Source organism: Stegodyphus dumicola, chromosome 3 (genome assembly GCF_044657685.1).
Source record: "Stegodyphus dumicola isolate Sdum_Otavi_A_Nest chromosome 3, ASM4465768v1".
NCBI lineage: Eukaryota > Metazoa > Arthropoda > Arachnida > Araneae > Eresidae > Stegodyphus > Stegodyphus dumicola.
The window spans coordinates 148,499,916-148,523,497 of NC_140770.1; the positions used below are offsets into that span (position 1 = coordinate 148,499,916).

Here is a 23,582-nt window from a genome sequence, read left to right on the forward strand (position 1 = left end):
TCGCTATGATGAGAGAAAAGTTATCTAAAAGCCTATTCCTGTGAAATAAAAATTGTAATCTTGCTTTTCGAAATAAATATCTGGTTCACCTTCGGATTTTTCTGCAGAGTTAAAAAGCTATTAATTTTCTCTTTTATCCAAGCTGATAAGCCATATATGGTCAAAAGGTATTTGGAAACTATCACCTATATTGTGTCCAAGGCTCTAACCAACGAAAGGCATATCTTGTAGTCATTGCCGTGATGAATTTCGTGGGCTTGTTTCTAATATAAGACAAGCGACTTCCAATCACAACAATAACAACAACAAAAGTATTTGTTGTACATTTTAATGTGTACAGACATACTTCTTGGAAACTGCGCAGCATATTGAAAAAGTATATATATTGTATATATGGGGGGATTAGAAAAAAATATATTCATTTACAAAGTGAGAGGGTCATTTGGAATTTTAATTAAAAAAATACCATTTTATTATTTTGGGGAACTTTAAGTTTTCTGGAACAAGCCCTTAGACGTTTGGAGGATTAAAGTTGGCGACATTGAACAAACATTTAGTGTAAATACTTGAACTGCTTGATTTTAATTATACATTAACGTATCTTTCGCATAGAAATAATTGCGGTCATTTATGTGTGCATTAATTTCTATTACTTAGTATAATAATATGCATACATGTGTGGAATCCCACATTTTTAGACGTAATTTGCAGATCATTTTTATTAATATAAATCTCTTATTGATATATTTTAGAATTTTTCTCATTTCCAATCTGCCGAATTTGTCTGTATATGCATACAAATCTAAGTTAGCAATTATTTTACGCAAAGAAATCAGGAAATTTGTTAAAACATTATAGTAATTACACATTTTAAACTGTTGCAGAGTGCGTTTATTAGCCATTCTGAGTAATTACATTTACTTCAAATTCCATCAATAAACTATATTTTTACATTTTTTATATCAGGTTATAAAATAAATAACAAAAACACGATGAAACGCAATTCTCATTTTAATACGGACTTGTTGGCTACAATAAAGAGGTTCTTTATATTAGGTAAGAAATTTTATCCATGCCTTTTGAGTGGTTAAATTATTATTTTTTCTACATGAACCGTATACATTATTTTCTTGCCACTCCAATACTGCAAGCGTTCTACTGGAATTTACCACAATTCTAGTTTTTTGTTACGACAATTTAAAAAATATTTTTTTGAATATTCTTTTTTTCATATACTAACATTGCACCCCCCCCTCTTTTTTCGATTTACAACATCCGCTACCTGGCTTCCTGCACTAATCTAGACTACCATTTATCTTTTCTCTTCGAGGTTTTAACTTAAGTGAGTTTAATTCGATGATCGAACTCCAGTGCAAGCTGTGCAATAGCTAACATCTGAGATTGTAATAATGGCATGCGCAACTCATGTTTTCTTCGATCTATTTCTCACGACTCTTCTCGTCTGTCCAATGTACACTAATACACATTCATGCAATGCCTTGCCTATGCTGTGGCCTTCCTTTACATCCACTTTATTTTTCACTTGTCTCAATCTTGATTTCATTGTACTGAGAGAAATAAAGTGGTGTTCGGTAGAAATGTCTTTAGCATTTTAGAAAATTCATCTGAAACATTGTTAGCACAGGGTAGAGAAGTATCTACCGCATGCCAAAAACATTAGAGACGAATAAGCTGAAATGCCAAAGAATGTTCAACTGAACACCACTTGAGTTCACTCAGTACAATGAAATCAAGATTAAGACAAGTGAAAGATAAAGTGGATGTAAAGGAAGGCCACAGCATATGCAAGGCATTGCATGAATGTGGGTTAGTGTACATTGGACAGACGGCAGAGTCGTCAGAAATAGATTGAAGGAACACAAGCTGTACATGTCATTATTACTATCTCAGAAGTTAGCTATTGCACATCTTGCACTGGAGTTAGATCATTGAGTTAAATTCACGGAAGTTAAGACCTCGAAGAGAAAATATAGATGGTAGCATAGATTAGTGCAGGAAGCCACATCCAGAAAATTTCAATAAGCAAAATATGTGCAGAAGACAGTTGCCAGAATGTCTTCTCAGCAAGGGACTGTCTGGAAAATGATGTATGAGTAACGCGAAATCTTTTCAGTTTACTCCTTAAGAAAAACAGCAAATTTGGCAACAAATTTATATTTAGAAATTGCAACTCAATCTGTCCCCAAGAATCTAGTACAGTAACAGATCCCTTAGTTCTTTACATAGAGTGATATTTGTATGTGTCAAGATGGATTCAAAGTTCTTTTGAAGAAATGTAAAATGTAAGCTATTCCGTACATACAGTAGAACTTCAATTATCCAAACTCCAACTATCCGATTCTCTTTCAGAATTTAAGGAAAAAAATTACGACTAAAACGTAGTGTTGGACAATCAACGATTTCAGACATTAAAAGGAGCAAAAACCTACACTTTCAAATTCGTGTCACTGGTTGAAAGCGGAGATGGGAGTTCTTCAAGAAAATCAATGAAGACAGCAACAAACAAAAATTTAGATGGCGTTTTCAAGTGGTTCTTGCAGCAGCGTTGTATGGAAAACCCAATTTTGGATTCAATTCTGTGTGGAAAAGTTAAGATCTTAGCTCAGAAGCTTGGCTGATCATCCTTTAAAGCATGTAACCCCTGGCTAAGAAATTTTAAGTGCAGGCACGGTGTCTGTCAAACAGTTTACTTTGACCGAGATGTTCAGCAAGCAATGATTTTCAGCCCTTTTAAGTACTATAGAGTAAGCTATCTAATACATAGGTAAACATGTTGACTTTTTTTAATTAATTAAAACCTTTTTTTCTTTAAAAATAGTTTTTACTTTTATTTTCAACGTACAGTACATGCAGTAATTAACAAAAGTGTACGTAGATCCTTCCTTCGGAAAAAATCCAATTATCCGAATAGGGTTCGTCCCATTTGATTCGAATAACTGGAGTTCTACTGTACTTTGCAAATGAATTACTTTTTATGAGTTCTATAAAGGTAGAGATGACAAGAAATTATCAAAAGAATCGTCATGTTTTAAAAGAAGAAAAATATTTTTACGGTTGCCTCGAATACAAATACATTTCATCTATTTAATTTGAACTTCAAATTAAATTAATGTTCATATTTACAGAAATTTCGAATCTTGTTGTTCTCTTAATTGAGGTGAGGTTTCAACACAGAATACTCCACTTGAGAATGTGTATACATATTTCATGACTTTAAATGATTTAAAATTAATGTACTGATTCACACGAAAGTTCATTTTTCAGTGTTTTCTACCGAGATGAAATAGGTTCTTTTGAAAATACTTTAATGACCATTGTTAAAAACAAGGCATCTTGCGGAAGGATTAGCATGCACAATTCCTCGATCTCTTCTTACGAGCACAAAGGGCAATTCTATTTTCTTCTGATACGCTGAACACTTGCATATTGTCCATCAGTAGACCCGTAAGAGCTTCGAAGGCCTGAAAGGAAAAGAAAATGTAATTAATTTTATTACGAATTTAATAATTATTTGATTAGCATTAATTAATCCCTAATTAATTCGTATTAATTAATCTCTATAAAACGATGTTAAATAAAATAATGTTATTAGAGAATAAAAAAGGAAGAAAGAAAATCTGAAAGTATTCAGATTTTAAGGTGGCGTTAGAGCATTTTGTTATTTTTTTTTTTTTTTTTTTTTTTTTTAATACTCTCGCTGAACATTGCAAGTTCCCAGTCTGCTCTTGGACTCACATCTGCCATGATAAACTGGACACAATTTGTTTTCTTCCTTTAGCTTTATTTTAAGCATTAAAAGCTTAATAATAAAACCTTAGCTTTATTATTATGCTTTCCTCTCACACCATACGCGATTCAAAATCTAAATTCCAAAATATTAAAAAAAAGCTTATCCTTAGGATTCCGGATAGAGTGTTAGGGGTTGCCATGCATTTTCTTTTATATTCCCTTTAGTATTTCTTTGAGATTCCAGTTAGTGTTATTTCGTAAAAATATTTAATATTTCATTTAGAGATCTGATGATTTAAATGCATTTCTATTTATCTCAATCAGATTAAAAAGTAGAAAAATATTTTTTAAGAACTGCGTTTATTGCTTTTCAATCACTGCGTTTTCTACTCAGTAACAAAGAGACATTTTGAAGTCAAATATCTTACGCTACATCGAATTGGCAGCACGCTAAGTGCTTGGAGATAATACGTATCTTATTTGAGACAGAGGCAATACATTGCTTTCAAGTAGCCGAATTTGTAAATTAAAATTACAATTATATTTTATCGAATGCCAACAGTCTGGTGCGTTGGAAATAAAAATGTTTTATTTCGAACAGTGTTGGTACTTATCACCTCCATATTTATGAGTTTGTTAAACAGAAATTCTCTAAATTTGTACAAAGTAGGAAATCAATTAAAAACAAATTCAAAATTCGGGAGTCGAGGTGCCCATGTTTTGAATGGAGGAGCACGTGTTTTAAAAATTCAGTAATTCTAGGTTCTATCGTTTTTTCGCCCACCAGCGGCCGAGCGTTAAAGACGCCGAACACTGGTAGTTCGGTCCGAGGTTCGAATCTCGCGAACGGGCTGGCTGCATGGGCGTTTTCGTGGTTTTCCCCATGTGTAACGTGTATACGAGCCAGTTACCTTAGAAAGTCCTCCACGAAGGCATCCCTCCCTTTAGGCAGATAGTCCTCATGTGCTTTGCCATAATTAAATAATCCAATCCAATCCTATCGTTTTCTTTCAAAGTGCGAGGAATATATATACAGATTCTTCATTATTATATCAAAAGGGGCGCTAACCCAAATGTGCTTTTAATCTCGAAAAGGGATTTTGCATTAAATCACTATATACGGGGTATAACTCTTCAAATTGTTGCCACCAAATATTATCGCTCTGCATTATTTTGAAAGAAATTAAATAATGAAGAATTTGCATGAATGTATAATAATTAATAATATTAATTTAATTAATGTTTTTTTTCTCAACGTAAAGAAATGACGGTAGCTAGAACCATCCAAATTTGAAAAATGTAATTCTCCTACTCGAACATGTGCACACGGAAGCCCAAATTTTGAATATCGATATCAAATTGGTTTTTTGTAAAACTTTAATGAATTTTTGATTAACAAACTTAAAGATTTGAAAGCGAGCAGTCCCAACCTGTACGGAATGAAACATTTTTATGTCGAGCGTGCGAGATTGCCTATCGAAAATTCTTAAAATATGCTGTTTTTAAATACTTAGTTTTAAATACTTAGTTGATTTTGCTGTTAAATAGAATTTTATGTGGCGTAAGTGCAAAGATCGTGATATTTAATTAATAAAGTTAACACACAAAACGTTAATAATAAAAGACAAAAACATTTTTCTAGCCATCTTACTAAGAGAACTAAACACTAACATGATAAACTGAAAAAGTGTGAAAAAATATAAAAATGTATGCCAAATCGGGAAATCTAAACTTTGTTAAATAAAATAATAAAATTGTGATTTTGCTGTTGAATTGTTTGGCGTAAGTGTGAAGAAAATGATGCTTAATATTGAAGCTAAAAAGGCAAAACCAATAGGTTAGCAGCAGTGAGTGCAAAAGCAGACTAAGCAGACTGCGAAGTCAGAGAACTTTAACAAACCCGTTAAAATCTGAAACCTTTCAAGTTTTTTTTTTTTTTTTTTTTTTTTTTTAACTTTAAGTAATACATTGTTATAACATTTGGTGTGAAGAATTTGAAAAGTGATATACGAACAAAAAATATTTCGAGGCTAATCCCGCCTCTGGTGCTAAAAAGTCGATATAAAATACTGTAAGGGCCAGGGTTCAGAACCTCTTTTTATGTTTATATTTGCATTAACTTTAAGAAATACTCTTTTAACACGATTAGTTGATTCTTGAGAAATACCGTGGGAAATATAATCATGTTAACATGATTATACAAACACATATAAAATAGTGTTATTCATCCAACTGTCTTCCCAATTTCTTATGTCCTATCATTTCACTGTAATTATTTGTACAAATTTAAAGGAAGTAAGATGAATCGTACATTTCAATTCAAACAAAATTTAATGTGCTTTTTTCTGAAAAAAAATTATATAAATTAGGTCGGCTGAGGTCCAGCCGAGACATTTTCGGTGAGGTTTGAAAAAATCCCGCGTAGCCGCAACATTACTGCCGTAGCTAGGTGGGACTTCGCTTCAGGCAGGGCTCTTTTTTCTAGGAATCCTCCCGTTTAAACCAGTGCTACTAGAATCTCGTTTCTCAGAAAAGTCCCGTCTAGCAGGGACTGTAGCCATGTGTGATAACCTCTTTACGTCTATAAAATGGCTAGAACCCGCCATTGAAAAAAAATGTACTGTTGAACCTTCTTATTATAGACCATTGTTTAGTTAAGACATAGCAAAAAATGGAATGACTGGGGATGTCTAGCATGACCACATTTTTATAATTCAACTGTCACGTATGTAAGAAATTTAAGTTTTACTAAAGTTTATTTTTTTAAAAACTTTTTTGCCCCCTCGTATTTTCCACTTCTGGCCAGAATAAGCGCGTTTAGTTTTAGTATGAAAATTGAGCTTGCAAACTGTTAAGTATTTAAGTTGTGGCCTTTAGCCAAGAAGGAGTTAGTGAGAGAGAGAGGGAGAGAGACTTCTCGCCACCTTACTTCACGCACGTTTTTCAGTCAGTTGCTGTTCGCCTTTAAGGCCAAAAGGGTCTTCGTTCAAAACACGTCATAGCGTTCTTTGGTCACATGCTTCGTGGAAGCCCAGGTAGGACCGGTGGGGCTCGCTCCCCCTCCCTGAATGGTCTCCAGAGTACGGACGCTATTCTTGGACGGCATAGTACCACGGCGGGGTTCGTCTCTGGCGTTCTGTCCTTTTGATACTGAAGACGCATTGTAGTTTTCCCACATTCTGCGTACTACATACGTAAAGATTGAAAGGCCAATCTTCGCGTTAATAGTCTTTGTAAAGCATTTGAGTTTAGTTCTTACTTAATTTAGTTAGTTTGTAGTTATTATTTTTATGTTTCAGACCACAAGTACTGGTCTTTGTATACCGAAGGGCGGGAAAAGCTGTAAACTGTGAAAAATTAAGGGTAATTAAACCCTTCCGTCTGTGTCATATCTTCCACAATTTCAAAGGACATAGATTTTAGTAAACTTCCGGTTCTTACTCAGGACTCCAACACGTTTGTCAAAATGATTAGAAGAAATAGTAGTCTTGATAGTAGAAACGATTTAGATAATTTAGGAATGGCCCGTGTCATTCTAGAATACTGGCAACGGAGGAACGGTGCACTTTCAGATCTGTCCTGATTGATGACGGTGAATCCGTGGGTGTATGATAATTCTTAGATATATGCTTTTCTCCGTCTTTGCATTCTGCAATAAGAGCTGAGTGTAAGTTGCCAGACCCGTATCGAAATATATGCGAGAATCGAAATAGGTAATGAGATTTTTGACTGTTATATTTGTCACACCAATAGATATTTGCATTCTCTGTTTCAATTGCTATTACGTTTGGAACTGAGTAAGAAAAAGTACAAGTGTTCCGCAAAAATAAAATTGCTTACCAGGCAGTAACTATGCTAATTCTGTCTGGAATACAAAGTTCCTAATGTTCAATTTGCAAATATCTTCTTTCGCTCTAAATCCACTGGTAATATAACAGAAGCCATATCTGCTACCCATTGCCGTTTTTGAGATCGCCACCTTCAATTTGATTATAGTATGTTACTATAAAAAGTAAACACTTTAGGGTCTTTATCCTCTATTTATGTTCATAACGCATGTCGTCATCACCGCATACCACTTATTTTCTGCACCTCGTATGTACAAGCCTGTAGTACAAGCCAGCCTTCATTTGTGCTCTTTCTGCGAAGCGAAACATCCTAAATAGAAATGAAATGGAAAAAAAAAATTAAGAGACTCGATAATCTTCCGCAGTTTCAGTCACCGAGGTTACCCAGACAAGCCAGGAGGGGGAAAATGACTTTCAAGTGCTTATTCTGAAGAAATTGACTCTTTCTTAGTACCTGGCCGAAGAATCAATCGGTTAATTTTCTGCGAAGGTACAGGGTAGCGTTGCCAGCTCATGTGATGTTTCGCAAATTTGCTTCTTTTGAAAAACTGACCTACTAAAATTTATGCCTATAGGATTTTGAAAATTTACTGCTGTTCCATCATTTCCTTGGGCTAATTCTTACTATCTTAATTTTTAAAATTTAACATTAATATGCGTATATATTAATGTATCTATTAAAATGAATTTGTAAACAAATAATAATTTGCTTTGGAATAAATAAAATTTGGCAGCTGGCAATCCTGCAAACGTAGCCCATAACGTACACTCAATTTTCTTCGCTAATCACTAATGTTTTTACATGTTTGATTGACTGATTGCTTTTTTTAATATTTCGGGAATATGTAAGTCAGGTTGCAGCTGCTGTGTTAATTAAACTATGAATAATGAATACTGTGCAAAATGCAGCCCCACATTTTGAAATGCTTGATTTAAAATACCACAGTTGAAAAGAATAAAAACAGATAAAACAAAGTATATTTCAAATTATGTAAATGAGAAAAGAGGGATGTAATAAAAATAAACTATCAATTTAAAAGGAATTTAGAGCAGTGTTAAGAATCCAGACGTTAGAAAATACCTGACAAATGGATATAAAAAATTAACGGACAAAATAATAGCCTATATTAATTGAGAATTAATTAAAAATAGAAATGGAGATTTAAACAATGGAAAATTAGGAAATTGGCTTTAAAATTTTCTTTAAGTCTAAAACACGTAATTAAAACCACTAAGATTTGAATTACAATCGCACATGAATAATAAACCGCAATTGATAAACAGCTTTAATTTTAAAATGTATTAATCTAAAATCGTGTTATATTTGAGCACTGCAAAACAGTACTCAAACAATTGAATTCATTTCGATTTTAGGAGCGCTTTCTCCCTCTGTAATTTCGTCTATAATATGAAATATTCATATCTTCTTATTGGTCGATTACAATAAGATTGCAAGTAAGATCAGAAAGTGTAAATTGTAAGTTCGAATGCTTTTCCTAAAGTAAATTACTCCTTCTAAATTCGCTCACTCTTAAAGTAATCTAAAGTTAAAAAATGCATCTTTCTCGTGTTATTAACTTAGCTCCGTCACCATTCACTTCAAAAGATAATTGAATAAAACTAATTTCACATGTTTCTAATGAATATACAAGCGCTAAGGCACATAAATATTTTAAATTTCTTCATGGATGTCAAATTTCACTCAAAATCAGTCAAGTTTGAATAGATATAAAATTGTTGCAACGTTCGGAAATGTTGCAATATGTTTAGCGTTACATTAGTCGTTAGTTAGTGTTACATTAGGAAATTATTAACAGTTACTTTTTTACAAACATTGTTTTCCCGTTTATTGTTTGTTATTAATCAAAGAGGGGTGTAATAAAAATGTCCTAATTACCTTGCTTATATTTTCTCCAGTCCTTGCACTTACGAGGAAATGCCTGTCTGAGAAACCCAGTTCATCGATGAAGGCCAGTATCTCTTCATCAGGCACTCGATCTTTTGACGTGGAGTCACATTTGTTGCCGGCTAGGAAAATATATATATTAAAATAGGCTTTCAGAATTGAAGATTTGCAATAATATACAGTCTTTCAAAAAGAATCATCTGATTTTTATAAAAATCGTAACTGTTCAGCTTTTAAGCCACTTTGATCGAATAATGTGTTAAATAGAAGGAGGGAAATCTTAAATGTCATGCAGTTGAAGATGAGGTAGCTTTATCACTTTTCCTTCGTCTGCCACCTCAGTGCTTCTCTAGATGGCGACTGTACAATTGAAATCTGTGCAATTGAACTGTGTTCTACGCTCCGCTTAACAATTGTTCATTCAGATTTTTGTCGACAATACCCTGGTCTTCAACAACCTACCGCTCAGAGCACTAGGCGATGGTATGAACAATTCCAGGATAAAAGTTGTCTGCGTAAAAGTAAATCACCTGGTTATCTCCACATGCCAGATGAAAATGTGGAGTGATATGCTTGAAAAATGGATTTTCCCGCCTTTGAAGTTGATTCTTATGGTTTTATTTCCCAACAGGACGGAGCACCACGACACTGGAGCTTGGATGTTCGAGAATTTTTTGAACAATTGCATTCCTCACGGATGGATCGGCCGTTCCGGACTGACGATTCAGTTAAACATCATTGATCTCTAAGATCGCTGGATCTCTCAGTGTGCGATTTCTTCTTGTGGATTTCAGAAAAGATCCATTTATGTGCCTCTCCTTCCAGTTACATTATCCAAATAGAAGATATGCTTAACAACAGCGTGGAAGCGGTGAAAGCAGATATGCTTGGAAAAATGTGGGAGGAATTTGACTACGGTATAGACATATGCCTTTCATCCGAAGGTGGACATATTAAGCATCTTTAATTTGGTTTGTAAAAAAATTTTGGTTAGCCTTGTAATATAAAATTAATCTTAAGATTCTATGTTCAGAATTTTTCATAGCATTCGCATTTCAGATCTAGTGATTCTTTTTGAAACACTCTGTATATATCTACAAACCTCATTTTATATTATCTAGTTCTAATTAGTGAAAAAATCTTTCTTAATTTTAGATGTGTTTAATGGTAGATTATGAGTCAAATAACTTAAATTAACAAAATCTAAAGCAAATTAAACTATTAACAATGGTTAAATATAAACAAGAGCTTTTTTAATCAACAATTAAATGTCAATCATCTTTTGCTAAGGTTATAAGGTATTTCTCCCACCTTCATAGCATGCCTTCGAGGTGTGGTGGTCTGCATACTGGGCGCGTATTCCAGAGGTCCATGGTTCGTTTCCCGGCGATGCTAATTTTTCATCTTTCCTGCTTTCAGAATACCAAATGTCTTTACAGTGGCGCCCGAACTAAAAGGGTGTTGAATGATGATTCTCCCCACCCAGGATTTGGAGATTGGGTTCCCTAAAAACCCCAGTCGCCCTTTAAAAGGGGGGTATATAAGGTATTTCTCCCGCCTTCCTAGCATGCCTTCGTGGTGTGGTGGTCTACACCCTGAGCGCGTATTCCAGAGGTCCGTGTTTCGATGGCCAGCGAAGGCGTTGCTTATTTTCATGTTTCCTGCTTCCAAAATACCTAATGTCTCTACAAGGTAATAAGAGAGTTTTCACTGATGATTATAAAGTTAAACACAGTTACAAAATTAAACAATTCCTCTTATCTATTTAACATAAAATAATTACTTATTTTAAATTATTATTAAAATTCCTAAATCATGAAATTTTGATACTTGATGTAGCTAGTTTTTCATGCTAATGTTATATAATTAATTAAGAAATCTTACCATTTTATACTTATTTTACGTCATTTCTGTGCATAAGAATCTAACTCCATTTTTGAATTCTTTATTATTTTTATAATTAAATTATTTATTTAATTAAATTATTTATTTAATTAAATTATTTATTTAATTATAAAAGTAATAAAGAATTCAAAAATTATTATTTTTTTATTTTATGCCTTGTGAAAACTTAATGTCATTTGATTAATATATTCTAAAATTTAAAAACAACGCGTTTCACTCAGCAAAGAGTAAAATCTTTATGTCTGAAATTAAATCAGAAAATTCAAAGATTGAAAACAAATCGAATATTTGTTTATCTAATTTAATCAACTAACGAAACAAGCGTGTCGTCACTGCCCAAAATACTTTTATCTTCTACAGGGGACTGCGTCGTCATTCGATAAAGAGTAAAACATTTAATATTTCTTTCAAATCTCATTTGTATGTTATTAATATACGAAGCGATTTAAAAGTAATAAACAAAGTTTTCATTTCTATTACTATTTAATTTTTTTTTTTTTTTTGTTGTTGTTATCTGAATCTGTGAAATGACACTTGTTGGATTCATTAAAAATCACTATAATAATATAAAATGCACATGGAATTCATGTTTCATATTTACCCATGACGAGAGGTACATCGCCGCATATGTGTTTTATTTCTGCTATCCACTTCCTCAGATCTAACAGGGTTTGTTTCTGTGTCACGTCGTACACGACAAGGGCACCATGGGCTCCATGGTAAAATCTGAATCAAAATAAGTATTGTAAATAAAACATCTTTCATTTTACAAAATCTTCATTATTTTAAAAATCAAATGTGAGGTACATTAAATGCTTAATTCTGAACAGTAAATTTAACTGTATACTTTTTTAAAGTTTTTATTTATGTTTTTTGACAATTAAGATATATTAGAAATACTGCGTTACATACATTAGAAATATAATAAACCTACATTAGAAGTGCTACGTTTAAAAATCCTATGAGGGGATTTTACTAATACAACGCATATTTTCCCGTCTTTCCCTAGTATTACAATCATGAATTCTACCAACTAACCAAACGCAAACTGGGAGGTTTATCTTTTAACACTACAAGGCTATCCTTTTTCGATATTACCCTTTTCAAACTGCCATTTTCCATGTTGTTGGACATTATTTAAATAATCTCTTGACCATTTTTGCCAAATAATTTGGTTAAATCTTTGAACTTGTTGCCATCTAGAAAGTCTATATTCGTCAAAACATTAATTAATTCAAGTTCAGGAATGGCACAAATGGGTCGAACAAATAAGAAATAAGCAGGTGTTAATGTCTCAAAATTATTTGGATCTGACGATAATGGAAAGACTGGTCGACACCTTCAACTTGGTTGATGACTGTTAAGAATTCTGCAAGACTTAATTTGAAATTCCCTATTGTTCTTTTCAGCTGATAGATATTTAAATTACCGTACTTGCCGGCATATAAGACGGCTTTTTTTTTTCTTTGAAAATAGATCTGAAAAACGGGGTGCGTCTTATACGTCGATATTTCATTTCTGGAAATTTCCCCCTATCCGAGTCATGTGACTTTTTTTTGTTTTGTGTTGTTGTTGTTGTTTCCTTGCCGAGTGTGGGAATATTACAGTTACGTAGCGTTCAGTGAATGCGCATGCACTGTCATCGACAATCACAGTTGGGTTCGTTTAAACTTTCCAGTTCAGTTTTCATAAATTTCTTGGCAAGTTATGGCTCAAAAACAACGTCGGCATTGCTATAACATTAGCATACAAGCTATGTGTGACAGCGTATGCTAAAGAACATGGAAACACATGGGACAGGATACAATTTGTTGTATGATGACCCAGATGCTGATTTAGAAAAGGTTTCAAGTGACTCTTCATTTAGCTCTGGAGATGAATGTCTGGGTTTTGACAAAGAAGATTAAAATATTTTCTTTTCCAGACAGATTGGGTATTTTCAGAAAATATTACTTTGTATTTGCATTACTTTATATTTAAAATACTGTAAACTCATTATAATGATCAGTAATAAAGTTTCATCCTTCAAAAATGCGTATAAAAAAGAGGGTGCGTCTTATAGGCCGGTGCATCTTATACGCCGGAAAATACGGTACTTAAATCCTGCTTCCCAGAGTCCACCAAAAATAAAGATAAGGCAAAAACTTCAAAGAAACTGACTGCGACACTAAACAAGCAGCTGGGCTGGAAGCGAGCTGATACTGTTTTTTCAGTTCTGAATTAGCGCCTACGAAATTAGCAACATTATCTGAGAATATTGTAGAACAAGTGCCACGGCGAGCATAAAATCGTTTTAAAGTCGCAATTAAAGCTTCAACTGTTAGATCAGTGAGAATTTCTAAATGTATTGCACGAGTGGAGAAACAAACATATACTGCTTCATAAATTTTGTTTAAAATATCTTTATGTTGATTTTTGCATTTTATGTAAAATCGGCAACAAAGTCTAGACCGGTATTGGTAGAATATGGATTTACTATGACTCTTTCCTTAGGCAAAGATGCCATTAATTGCTCTTCTATTTTAGGTTTTACTTTAAAGCATTTAATGAATTCATGTATAATTTTCCTAGGGTTATTTCTTCCTTTAAGTGGCCAATACTCTTGCCTTACAAGATTAAGTAAGATAACCCTTAGTTACTTTTCCATAATTAAATAAACCAAACCAAACCATAATCATCAGTATTTAAATTATGCTTTTTTTTTTCCTATTTGAGTGAAATCCTATCCATTTCTTTACATTTATATCTAAAAAATTGAAAAAGGTGGATAAAGTTTAAAAATCTTTCTTTTAAGCATTTTTAACGCATATTTATTCCACTAAGCCAATTGTTAAGGCCCACAAGTGACCAAGCGGTAAAATCGCTGAACATCGGTTATTCTGACCTGGTTCCAATTCCATGAGAAGGGGCTGTCTGCATAAGCGTTTTCGTGATTTTCCCCATATGTGACGTGTATACTAGTCAGTTTCCTTTAGAAAGCCCTCCATAAAGGCATCCCTTCCCTCATTCAGATAGCCTAGTGTGCTTTGCTATAATCAATTAAGTCGAAGTCAATCGTTAAAACAATCCAATAAACAAAATCCTTACTATTTATACCTTTAACCGGATCATTACAATTTTAAGCTAGCAAAGCCTTGGATAAAATGGGGCGTAATGCCTATTTTCTGTAACTACATTTAAAATTTTGCATCATGCTTTGAGTTAATGCTTTATTTGTTTACCATTCTACTCAAAGTTTTGAGGATCAGTAAGCTAGAAACATCGAAGTGTTTTTACCAAATAAGAAACGGCTTTATGGATTCTTCTATCCTCCAACAATGCAGCGTTATAGATAGCTGCAATTTTGATTGCCCCCCAATGCATTTTTAATTTTTTAAGCAGATTTTAATTTTTTTTTAAATTTTGTTTTATAACTATATTCTATAGCACACAGTGATTTGATGTCACTGAAGCAGGAGATCTATGCCAGGAAGGTATTTTGCTTGTCTTTCTACTCTTCATACCATGAGTGGATAAGCTTATTTGCATGGATAGAACATTGTCTTTTTGAAAATTGGTATGTAAGAAATAATGTTTTCGCGTAAGATGAACCCAATTATGTAATATTTTGATATACTCTTCCTTTTAAAATTTAGCATAATCCACAAAAAATCATAACTTAAGGATCTTAATTGAAAAATTTGTTTTAAACTATCTGTAAGATTTTTGCATTTAAAAGCAGGAAATATCCTGCAGCTAACTTAATAAAACATAACGAATTTTTAATCTGCTAGAATATGCTTTAGAAGGCCGTAAATTAAATTTTGTGCTTGCATACGTTCCCATTTATACTCCTCAGAACACCTCAAATTCTTTTTTTTCAGTTGGTAGAGACATTATTTATTTTGGAAGCAGGCAAGATGAAAAATGAGCAACGGCCTTCGCCGGGAATCGAACCACGGACTTCTGGAATACCGGTTCAGCGTGCTTAAACACTACACCACGAAGGCACGCTAGGAAGGCGGGAGAAATACCTTATATAATCCCCCTTTTAAATGGTAGCTGGGGTTTTTAGGGGACCCAATCGCGAAATCTTGGGCGTGGAGAAACCTCATCCAACACCCTTTTAGTTCGGGCGCCACTGTAGAGACATTAGGATTTTTTGGAAGCCGAAGAGATGAAAAATGAGCAATCGCCTTCGCTAGGAATCGAACCACGGACCTCTGGAATACTGGCCTAGCGTGCAGAACCACTACACCACGAAGGCACGCTAGGAAGGCGAGAGAAATACCTTATAAGTTATTTTCAGAAATGCTATATATTTCTCTTTACATGAAAATTTAGCTATTCATCTTGAAACCCGCGCTAAAATTTTAAAAGCCAAAAATGTAGATCATATGAATAACTGATATCAAGTAACTAAATATCATAAATAAGAAAAGTTAATTTAGAAAGTCAGTGGCACATAAATACTTAACAAATTCTTACGATTTAGTTATGGATTTGAATTTCTCCTGGCCAGCTGTGTCCCATATCATGAGTTTTGTCAACTGTCCTCGTAATTCTCTGTACACAGGTCTGTAGTCTACACCTATCGTTGGAGCAACTGTCTCTATAAAGGATAAAAAAATACTTTATTGGTAGAATTTTCACAATACTACATTCAGAAAATTTTCAAGTGTATATGTATTAAATAAAATCCTAATTTTAATATACAATAGGTTCTCGGTTCATACTTCTTCAAAGAAGTGACTTCCAGCGGTCGCGGACACATAGCGCCGACGACACACTTAAGCGACACCAGCTAGCAGATAAGACATTCAGCCGAAAGGGACACTCAGCCGACACAGAAACCCAGCCGACACGGACACCCAGCCGACAGGACATCCAGCCGACACAGACACCTAGCCGACATGACGTTTAGCCGACAGGACATCCAGCCGACACAGACACCTAGCCGACAGGACGTTTAGCCGACAGGACGTTTAGCCGACTAGGACAGTCAGCCGACACGACACTTAGCCGACTGGACACTTAGCCGACTGGACACTTCGCCGTCACGGACAGTTAGCGGACATGACATTAAGCCGACAATGAGTTTAGCTCTTCCCAATGCTAAACTCATTGTCGGCTTAATGACCAGTCAATACTAAACCTTCTTTTTGGTTTAGTATTGACTGGTCTGTCCTAAAAATAGTAATATGCTTCATGCTATGTAAATATATAAATATCTACAGTTGTCGGAGTAGTTCCCATTTCATTGCAAAGCCTTACTTCAGATTATGTCCCGAAAAATGTCTCGCATTCTGTATATGCTCCTGGATTTCGTAAATACAGCAGAGGTGAATTTTTCTAGTGTCTCTGCATGTGGTCTAGAAGATGCTCTTTGGGATTCTTTTAGTGAATTATCTCATTATGGGATTAAAAAGTAATCATGTGAAACACCATTTGTTTCGTTTTTGAGAAATATGTTCTCTGATTCATTCAGAGTATTCGCGAGGTTCACAAAAAGACTGACTGGTGAAAAGATTCCTAAATTCGTATACCAAAAAAAAATTCGTACTCAGAGAAGTGGATAATAAAAACTCATCTGAAGAGCTAAACAATGTTCTAAATATCAAACTGAAAAGAGCGAAGTGGAGAAAGATATTTTCCCATAATGAGATTAATCATATTTCTTTCAAATCTTTAGCACTTACAAATGAAGTGTAGGTGTAAACTACCGGAAGCAATTTCTACAGCGCGATGTATATTTCAGTAATAAAAATGTACAGTGAAATTTCGATTCCTGAATTTAATTTGTTTTTGAAGGCCATTTGTCGTCCGAAGTATTTGCAAGAGGGCTTCCCATGGCTCTTAGTCCCATTCTTGTTGACACCTACATACATTATTATGAATCAAAATTATTTCAAACTTTAAAATTCCCAGTACGGTTTCGCTACGTAGTCCCAGTACGGATTCGCTACGTAGTAATTTTGCCCTGTTTGACGGAAAGAAAAAGGATTTAAATAAAGTGTTTTCAGTAATGAATTCTATTGATCCTGTTATTCAGGTCACTTTTAAACTTGAGACATCCAATTCTCTTCCGTTCTTCGTCATTTTGATCACAAGTAACATAGCCAACTTCAGTACTACTGCTTGCCGTAAACTTTTGTAGGTTTGTCTTCCACCACACTTTAAATCATGTCACCCAACTAAACAGAAGTTAGTTTCAATTTATCCCTTTGTTTTCCGTGCACTTCAAGTTTGCTCCTCCAAACTGGTTCTTGATCAAGAACTAAATTATTTAAAAACAGCTGCTATTGACAGGGAATTTTCGCCCAACATTATTAACTAAACAGTTAAAAAATTCTCATCTCATCATATCAAAAGACACGAAATCTTAGGAGATTATAAGAATTCAGTTGCATTCCTTTCTTTCCATCGATTAGTTATAAAATTGCACTATTTCACAGAAATTTAACTTTGGGGTCTTTTTTTTTCTATCAATAAAATTTCCATTTCCATACTTAAAGACTTCATTCCGGATATGAATTCCCGGGGTATTTACAGGATTCCTTGCCATTGTGGTTTAATTTACATTGGTGAATCTAAGACAGACTTAAAATTTTGCTTTAAAGATCATAAGGCATATATTAGGAAAAAGGAAACACGTAAGTGTTCTATTGCTCAGCACTGTTGGTCCGAAAACACACTTTCCATTTAAGCCAATATTATTTAAAAAACATCCTCCGTTGGTGAATTAGATTTTCTAGAGGCGTTTCTCATTCAAAAATATTTCTGTTCTAGTTAACAACCATAATTCCAAGCCATCTTTAGCTTCAGACTTTAAGGAAAATATGGTTCAGTTTTCTTATTTCATCCGTAGATGGATTCAGTAGCTTAACTTCTGTCCAGCCATTATTATCTTTTCTTATATCCATATCTTATTTCGTTCATTTGCGCTTAGGCAGCTGAGGGAAGATGGTTTGGTATTTAAACCATCGAAACTAGTCCTTGAAATTTTACAAATGTTACGCTGATTCTTGTTGTTTTACTTCTCCATTATGCATTTTATCAGGAACAGATGACGTTATAGATTTCATTTCTTGTATGGAAGGTCAAATGGGTCGAAAGTTTTCAAACATTCTCAATGAAATTAAATCTACGAAATTGTATACCTCTGGTTCTCAAATGTTTTGAATCTGTGTTTCTTTTTATCTCAAAAAATATACCGAGACTTTAGATACATTTTAAACTCCTTAAGCAATTCGTATATTATATTATAGATTTATGAAATTTTTATAAATTTATAAAAAATCCGAACATAAAGCACAAAAATAAAACATAATAGTGTTAGTATTACATTGCAATATATGGACTACGTTAAAACAGGTTAAGGGAAAAGTTAGAGTTACGGGGTAATGATAACATTTGGGGCGGAATATTCGAATCTTCCTATCCCATTGAATTTCAAAAAATGTTTCAGGAATCGAAAGCTCGAACCTTTGCGCTATTTACGCATTCTAACCTTAAAAAAAAAAAAAAAAAAAGTTTTCGCCTTGGGTTGCTTTCTCTGCGACGTTTTCGTCCGCGATGTTATCGGCGGACACCGCGACAATTGTAGCAATTTTGACTTGAAATATTGCATGAACCGATAGTATTTACCAATGTTGAATCTTACAATAGTTCTCTCTTTTCCATATTCGCTTTAATTGAAAAAAGATTTTAGAAAAAGTGTAAAATGGAAGAGTCATGTGAACACGTATTTATACAGACATACAAATTTATTAGGAAAATTAACTTCAAGAATTTTCACCCTCCATTCATTACATTTCATCAGTGTCTTTTTAATAACTATATGCATGTTTTTAAAAAGCGGATTTCAGATTTGTTTTTCATCAAATGAATATAACAAATTTTACTTTCATTAAAAATTTTTAATACTAAGTTAAATATTTGACTTTTTTCTTTTTATTGTAATTCTTATGTGAAAGATTTGAGATTTGAGATCCATTTGGAATTCCTCCCATCTTCATGAACAAAGTAAAACTATCAAACTTTTCACAAAAATCGCCATGAAATTTTAAAAGATGATCAAAGGTTTGAATAAAACAATTGTCGCAATCACCTTCAACTCCTAGAATAGTGCCCTTAAAGCGGTAAGCGCGTCCACCGATAAGACAGATAGCCTTCGTGTGCTTTGCTATATTCGTATAACTTAACCTAATGTCTGCAATATTTGCATCCAAGGCCAAGCAAATGTAAAGTATCTGCGAGTTACTTGGCCGCTGTGTGATAAAGCGCATTCACAGCAAGAGGTATACGTGTCCCATGGCACAGGCTGTTGCTTGAGTAGTTTAATACAGAGTACGAGCATGATTAACAGCTAACAGGTAGTGTTAGATATGTTGTACTATTTTCCAAATGGCCTTTATCCTTCATATTATAGTACATATATCAGGATGAAGTGATGCAAAAGTACTTAAAGACGGCACGGTCCCAACGTAGACCAAGAAAAGCTTTATGTTGGAATTGTTTAGTATGTCGAACCAATAACATTCCTTTGAAGCAGCTGCCAGAGATAAATGGCAACAAAGGACAAAGTGTAGCAACGTATAGCCGCTCTTAAGAGACGTAGTACAATGAAACTTAAAATAGCACAAATTCACCAGTTTATAGGGATCAAATTTGCAGAAAAGGGCGTAACATTTCATTTGCAATTCGTTATTGACATTTAAAGAAGTGGATCGAGATGGAGCTATCTCAGTTTTAAATCCAGCACATAATTTTTTCACTACATCTTCTGCTCCGCATATAAATTGTAGTGCATATACATTGTAGTGTGTGCGAAATATGTAATACTCTTGCATGTGCACTTAATGCCTCCTATACCAACTAATGGTGCACGCATCAACTTTCTATCACCAGCTCTGCCTTATTCCGCTACATTATTATGCTATGAAATGATGTGTGTGTGTATATCGCATGTGAATAATATGGATGATTCTAAGATGGATATTCTTTCACTCTTGAAAGAGATCTCCATTTATGTTGATATCATAATATTTCCGCCCACAGATATATTACATTTGCTAATTATTAACGTTTTATTCCCATAATTGTTTGTTTATAGGTTGAAAATCTCTTAAAACTGCGTGGTGATTATTCTTGATTGTGAGCACAATATTGGAGTAACGTCGAGCTTCCTTAACAGCAAAATATGCTAGACTATCGTGGCGCATATTTACAGTATTAAATAAAATCTTCACTACTTCTGTAAAAAATAAAAGGACAGGAAAAAACTTCCGATTAAAGACTCTAGTAGAGAATATGAAAAAAAAAAAAAAAATGCATGGAACTTACCAAGGAACCTGTCATCTGCATAACGTGTCAGAACACAACTTTTTCCCACCACTGTAAATGTTTAAAAGATTTTTAATGGTTAATGCAAATAGAAATATACTTAACATGTATTTAATTTTGAAAATGCATTACTTTTTGATAAATGAAACATTTTACGTGCAAAACTTACTTTTCAGAATTCTGAAATTTATGAAAGAATAAATCCAACATCATGATAATGAAAAACTTCAAGTTTAATTTATTCTTAATTCTAATACAGTATATATTTTTCTACTGGAAAATATTACTAAACCATTTGCAGCAGGTTCTATAAATCTGGAAACGTTTTAAAAGTCATATGAAATCAAGAAATTGGCGTATAACAGGGCGGTTTGATATGATGACTTTTATTACCGTGGCAATTTTGTTTTCATAAGAAACAGTGTTTCACCCATAATATGGATTTTACCATTAGCAATATATAAACACCATTAACGAAGTTCAAGTTTAAAGCTTTAAATTGAAAATGTACAAATTAAAGTTCATGATGGACTTCTCCATTACTAAACGAATTGTAATATGCTCCATAATATAAATAAATAAATATTGTCCAATCTTAACTTTCTCATTCCATTCAGATATGTAATAATAACAGCTCTTATCTATTGGTGAAATGTAATCTAAAGTATAGCTTAATGTAAGAAACATTTCACTTCTGTGATAATTTTATGTGCAAACTGCATTCTTTTACTTTCATTTGCTGAGCATTCGTAATTTTTTAAGATATGTCCAGATTTATGGAAACCCAGTGCGTTATAAAATGTAAAGTATTTAATATTTATACAGATCTATTAAATCTATATAAATAAATGAATTTTACAAAAGCCGGGTATTTTTTGTTAGTGTTTTTAATGCAAGGAATATGAAAGGAAACACAAAAGTCATTGCAAGAAAATTTAGCTTTTGTCCAGCTGCATTTCTAAAATTTATTCATATTATTTTTGGATGATGACACTGACAGATTACATCTGAAATATTGTAAACTATTTGTTTATTTTAATTAACTATAGTTACTTTATATTATGCATCTCTAACGTCACGTTTCCTTTTCCGTTTTCCCGCCAGACTGCTAACATTAGTTCGCGCGTATTCAAATGAAGTAGAAATGTATACTATTTAAAGAGAAGTTTTTCCTTGATTAGACAGAGCTTGTTCCGCCTGCTGAACGCCACGTTACTACTTCATATTCTGCGTTAGCAGTCTGCTTTATTCTTATCAATTATACTCGTCATGCTGACGTAGGTTCGAGGCAACTTGCGCTCTATGTTCTGTGTAACGTTTGGGCTAATTTAAGATTTAGCTTAGTTTAGTTTGAAATTCCTAACTTCATGATTTACGCCATAAATGTTGGCTGGTTTTGTAAACGCAAAAAGGGCATTCTGTTCAATTGTTTGAGTTCTGAATAAAACGGTCTTTTACACCTTTCCTGTGTTTTTGTGTTGCATTCATGACATAGCGCTCAAGTCTTATAAGAGTGTATGCTACCCAACCTTTACAAAAGTTAACGTTATAGTAATATAGTATGAAAAGGAATATTTCACTTGTCAAAATATATTTTAGCATTTTTGCAACAGTTCCTAATTTTTAATGGATTCAAAATATTTTCAAAACTTCATATTATAGATTTTGCATTCCGTTCATATTTTTTCACAGTAATCTCTTATATCGTATTTCAATTAGCTATACGTTTATACTTGCATATTAATTATTTATTTTCTCATTTACTGTAGTTACTGTAATAACTCATTTACTGTAAAAATAACTAAGAGTAATTGGAAAAAACATAATGCATTTGAATACATAATGTACAAATTAACATAACGTAAGTAAATGAAGCAAAAAAGAGTTTCAAAAGCCTAACTGTACCTTATTTTTTATCTGCTCGTAAGAAAATAATTTGTGGTTTTTAAAAACGAAAAAAATACGGATTTCTCTTTTTAGACGATCGAAACGTCCATTGCTTAGTTTCTCGAGTTTTGGTCATCAATATGCCCTTTCCTTCATTTTACTCCCTTGTACGAAGTAAAAAGGAAGTATTGTAATCGCGAAAATTTCAGGCAGCATATTTCAACGAAAATATCCATTTTGACCGCTATCGAATGCAATTTAACGATGTTTTTGCACGATATCTGTACGTAAGGACAGAATAAAATACTCGTTTCCTTCAAAAAAATTATAAAACTCCTTTAAAATTAATTCTAAAGAGAATTTTTCGTGGCGTCTGTAAGAACGTACGTACGTACGTAACTCGCATAACTCAAAAACGAGTAGCCTCAGAACGTTGAAATTTTGTATATAGGACTGCTATAACATGTAGATGTGCACCTCGTATTTTGGTTGCAGTCGGCCGCACCAAACGTATATAAATATATTTATATAAATATCCACTCTGTTACCCGGCTCAGTGATCTCAGTTTCTTTACTCTTATATGTTTGTAAATTGTACATTTTTTGCTTTGAAAATGATAGTATTATGTTGTTTTTATTTTCTGGTTAGGATTTTTTATGTCTTTAGTAAATCTGTATGCAATATTTTTAGAATTATCAACAATTTTAAAGTTGTCTAAGTGCCGCTAAGCCTTTTTTTAATGGCGGCCATTGATGTTTATATTTGAAACAGGAGACTAGTGGATTTGTTGCCAATCTAGAGAAACTTAGCTTCGCAACAACAACGATAACACACTCATTTATTATTGCTAATTAAATCATGCTTAATTCTTTCTGGAATTTTTTCGAGGAAATAAGTGTTTGAGATTTACTTCGTAATTTTTAATATAGATATTTTGAGTTTTATGTATTTTTGCCTTCTC

At 33.4% G+C, this 23,582-nt stretch overlaps 1 protein-coding gene across 1 annotated transcript in view; it reads right to left on the minus strand.

The window, feature by feature from the left end:
* Positions 1-868: 868 nt before the first annotated feature.
* The window catches only part of LOC118194827 (uncharacterized), a 71,170-nt gene continuing 48,456 nt past the window's right edge, over positions 869-23,582 (minus strand). Inside the window, exons 2-6 of the mRNA XM_085813447.1 lie at positions 20,734-20,784; positions 15,877-16,000; positions 12,011-12,135; positions 9,496-9,626; positions 869-3,482 (exon numbers count right to left, since the gene is read on the minus strand). Of these exons, the coding sequence (XP_085669573.1) occupies positions 3,366-3,482; positions 9,496-9,626; positions 12,011-12,135; positions 15,877-16,000; positions 20,734-20,784 (548 nt within the window). The 3' untranslated portion in view covers positions 869-3,365. The remainder of the gene's footprint in view (positions 3,483-9,495; positions 9,627-12,010; positions 12,136-15,876; positions 16,001-20,733; positions 20,785-23,582) is intronic.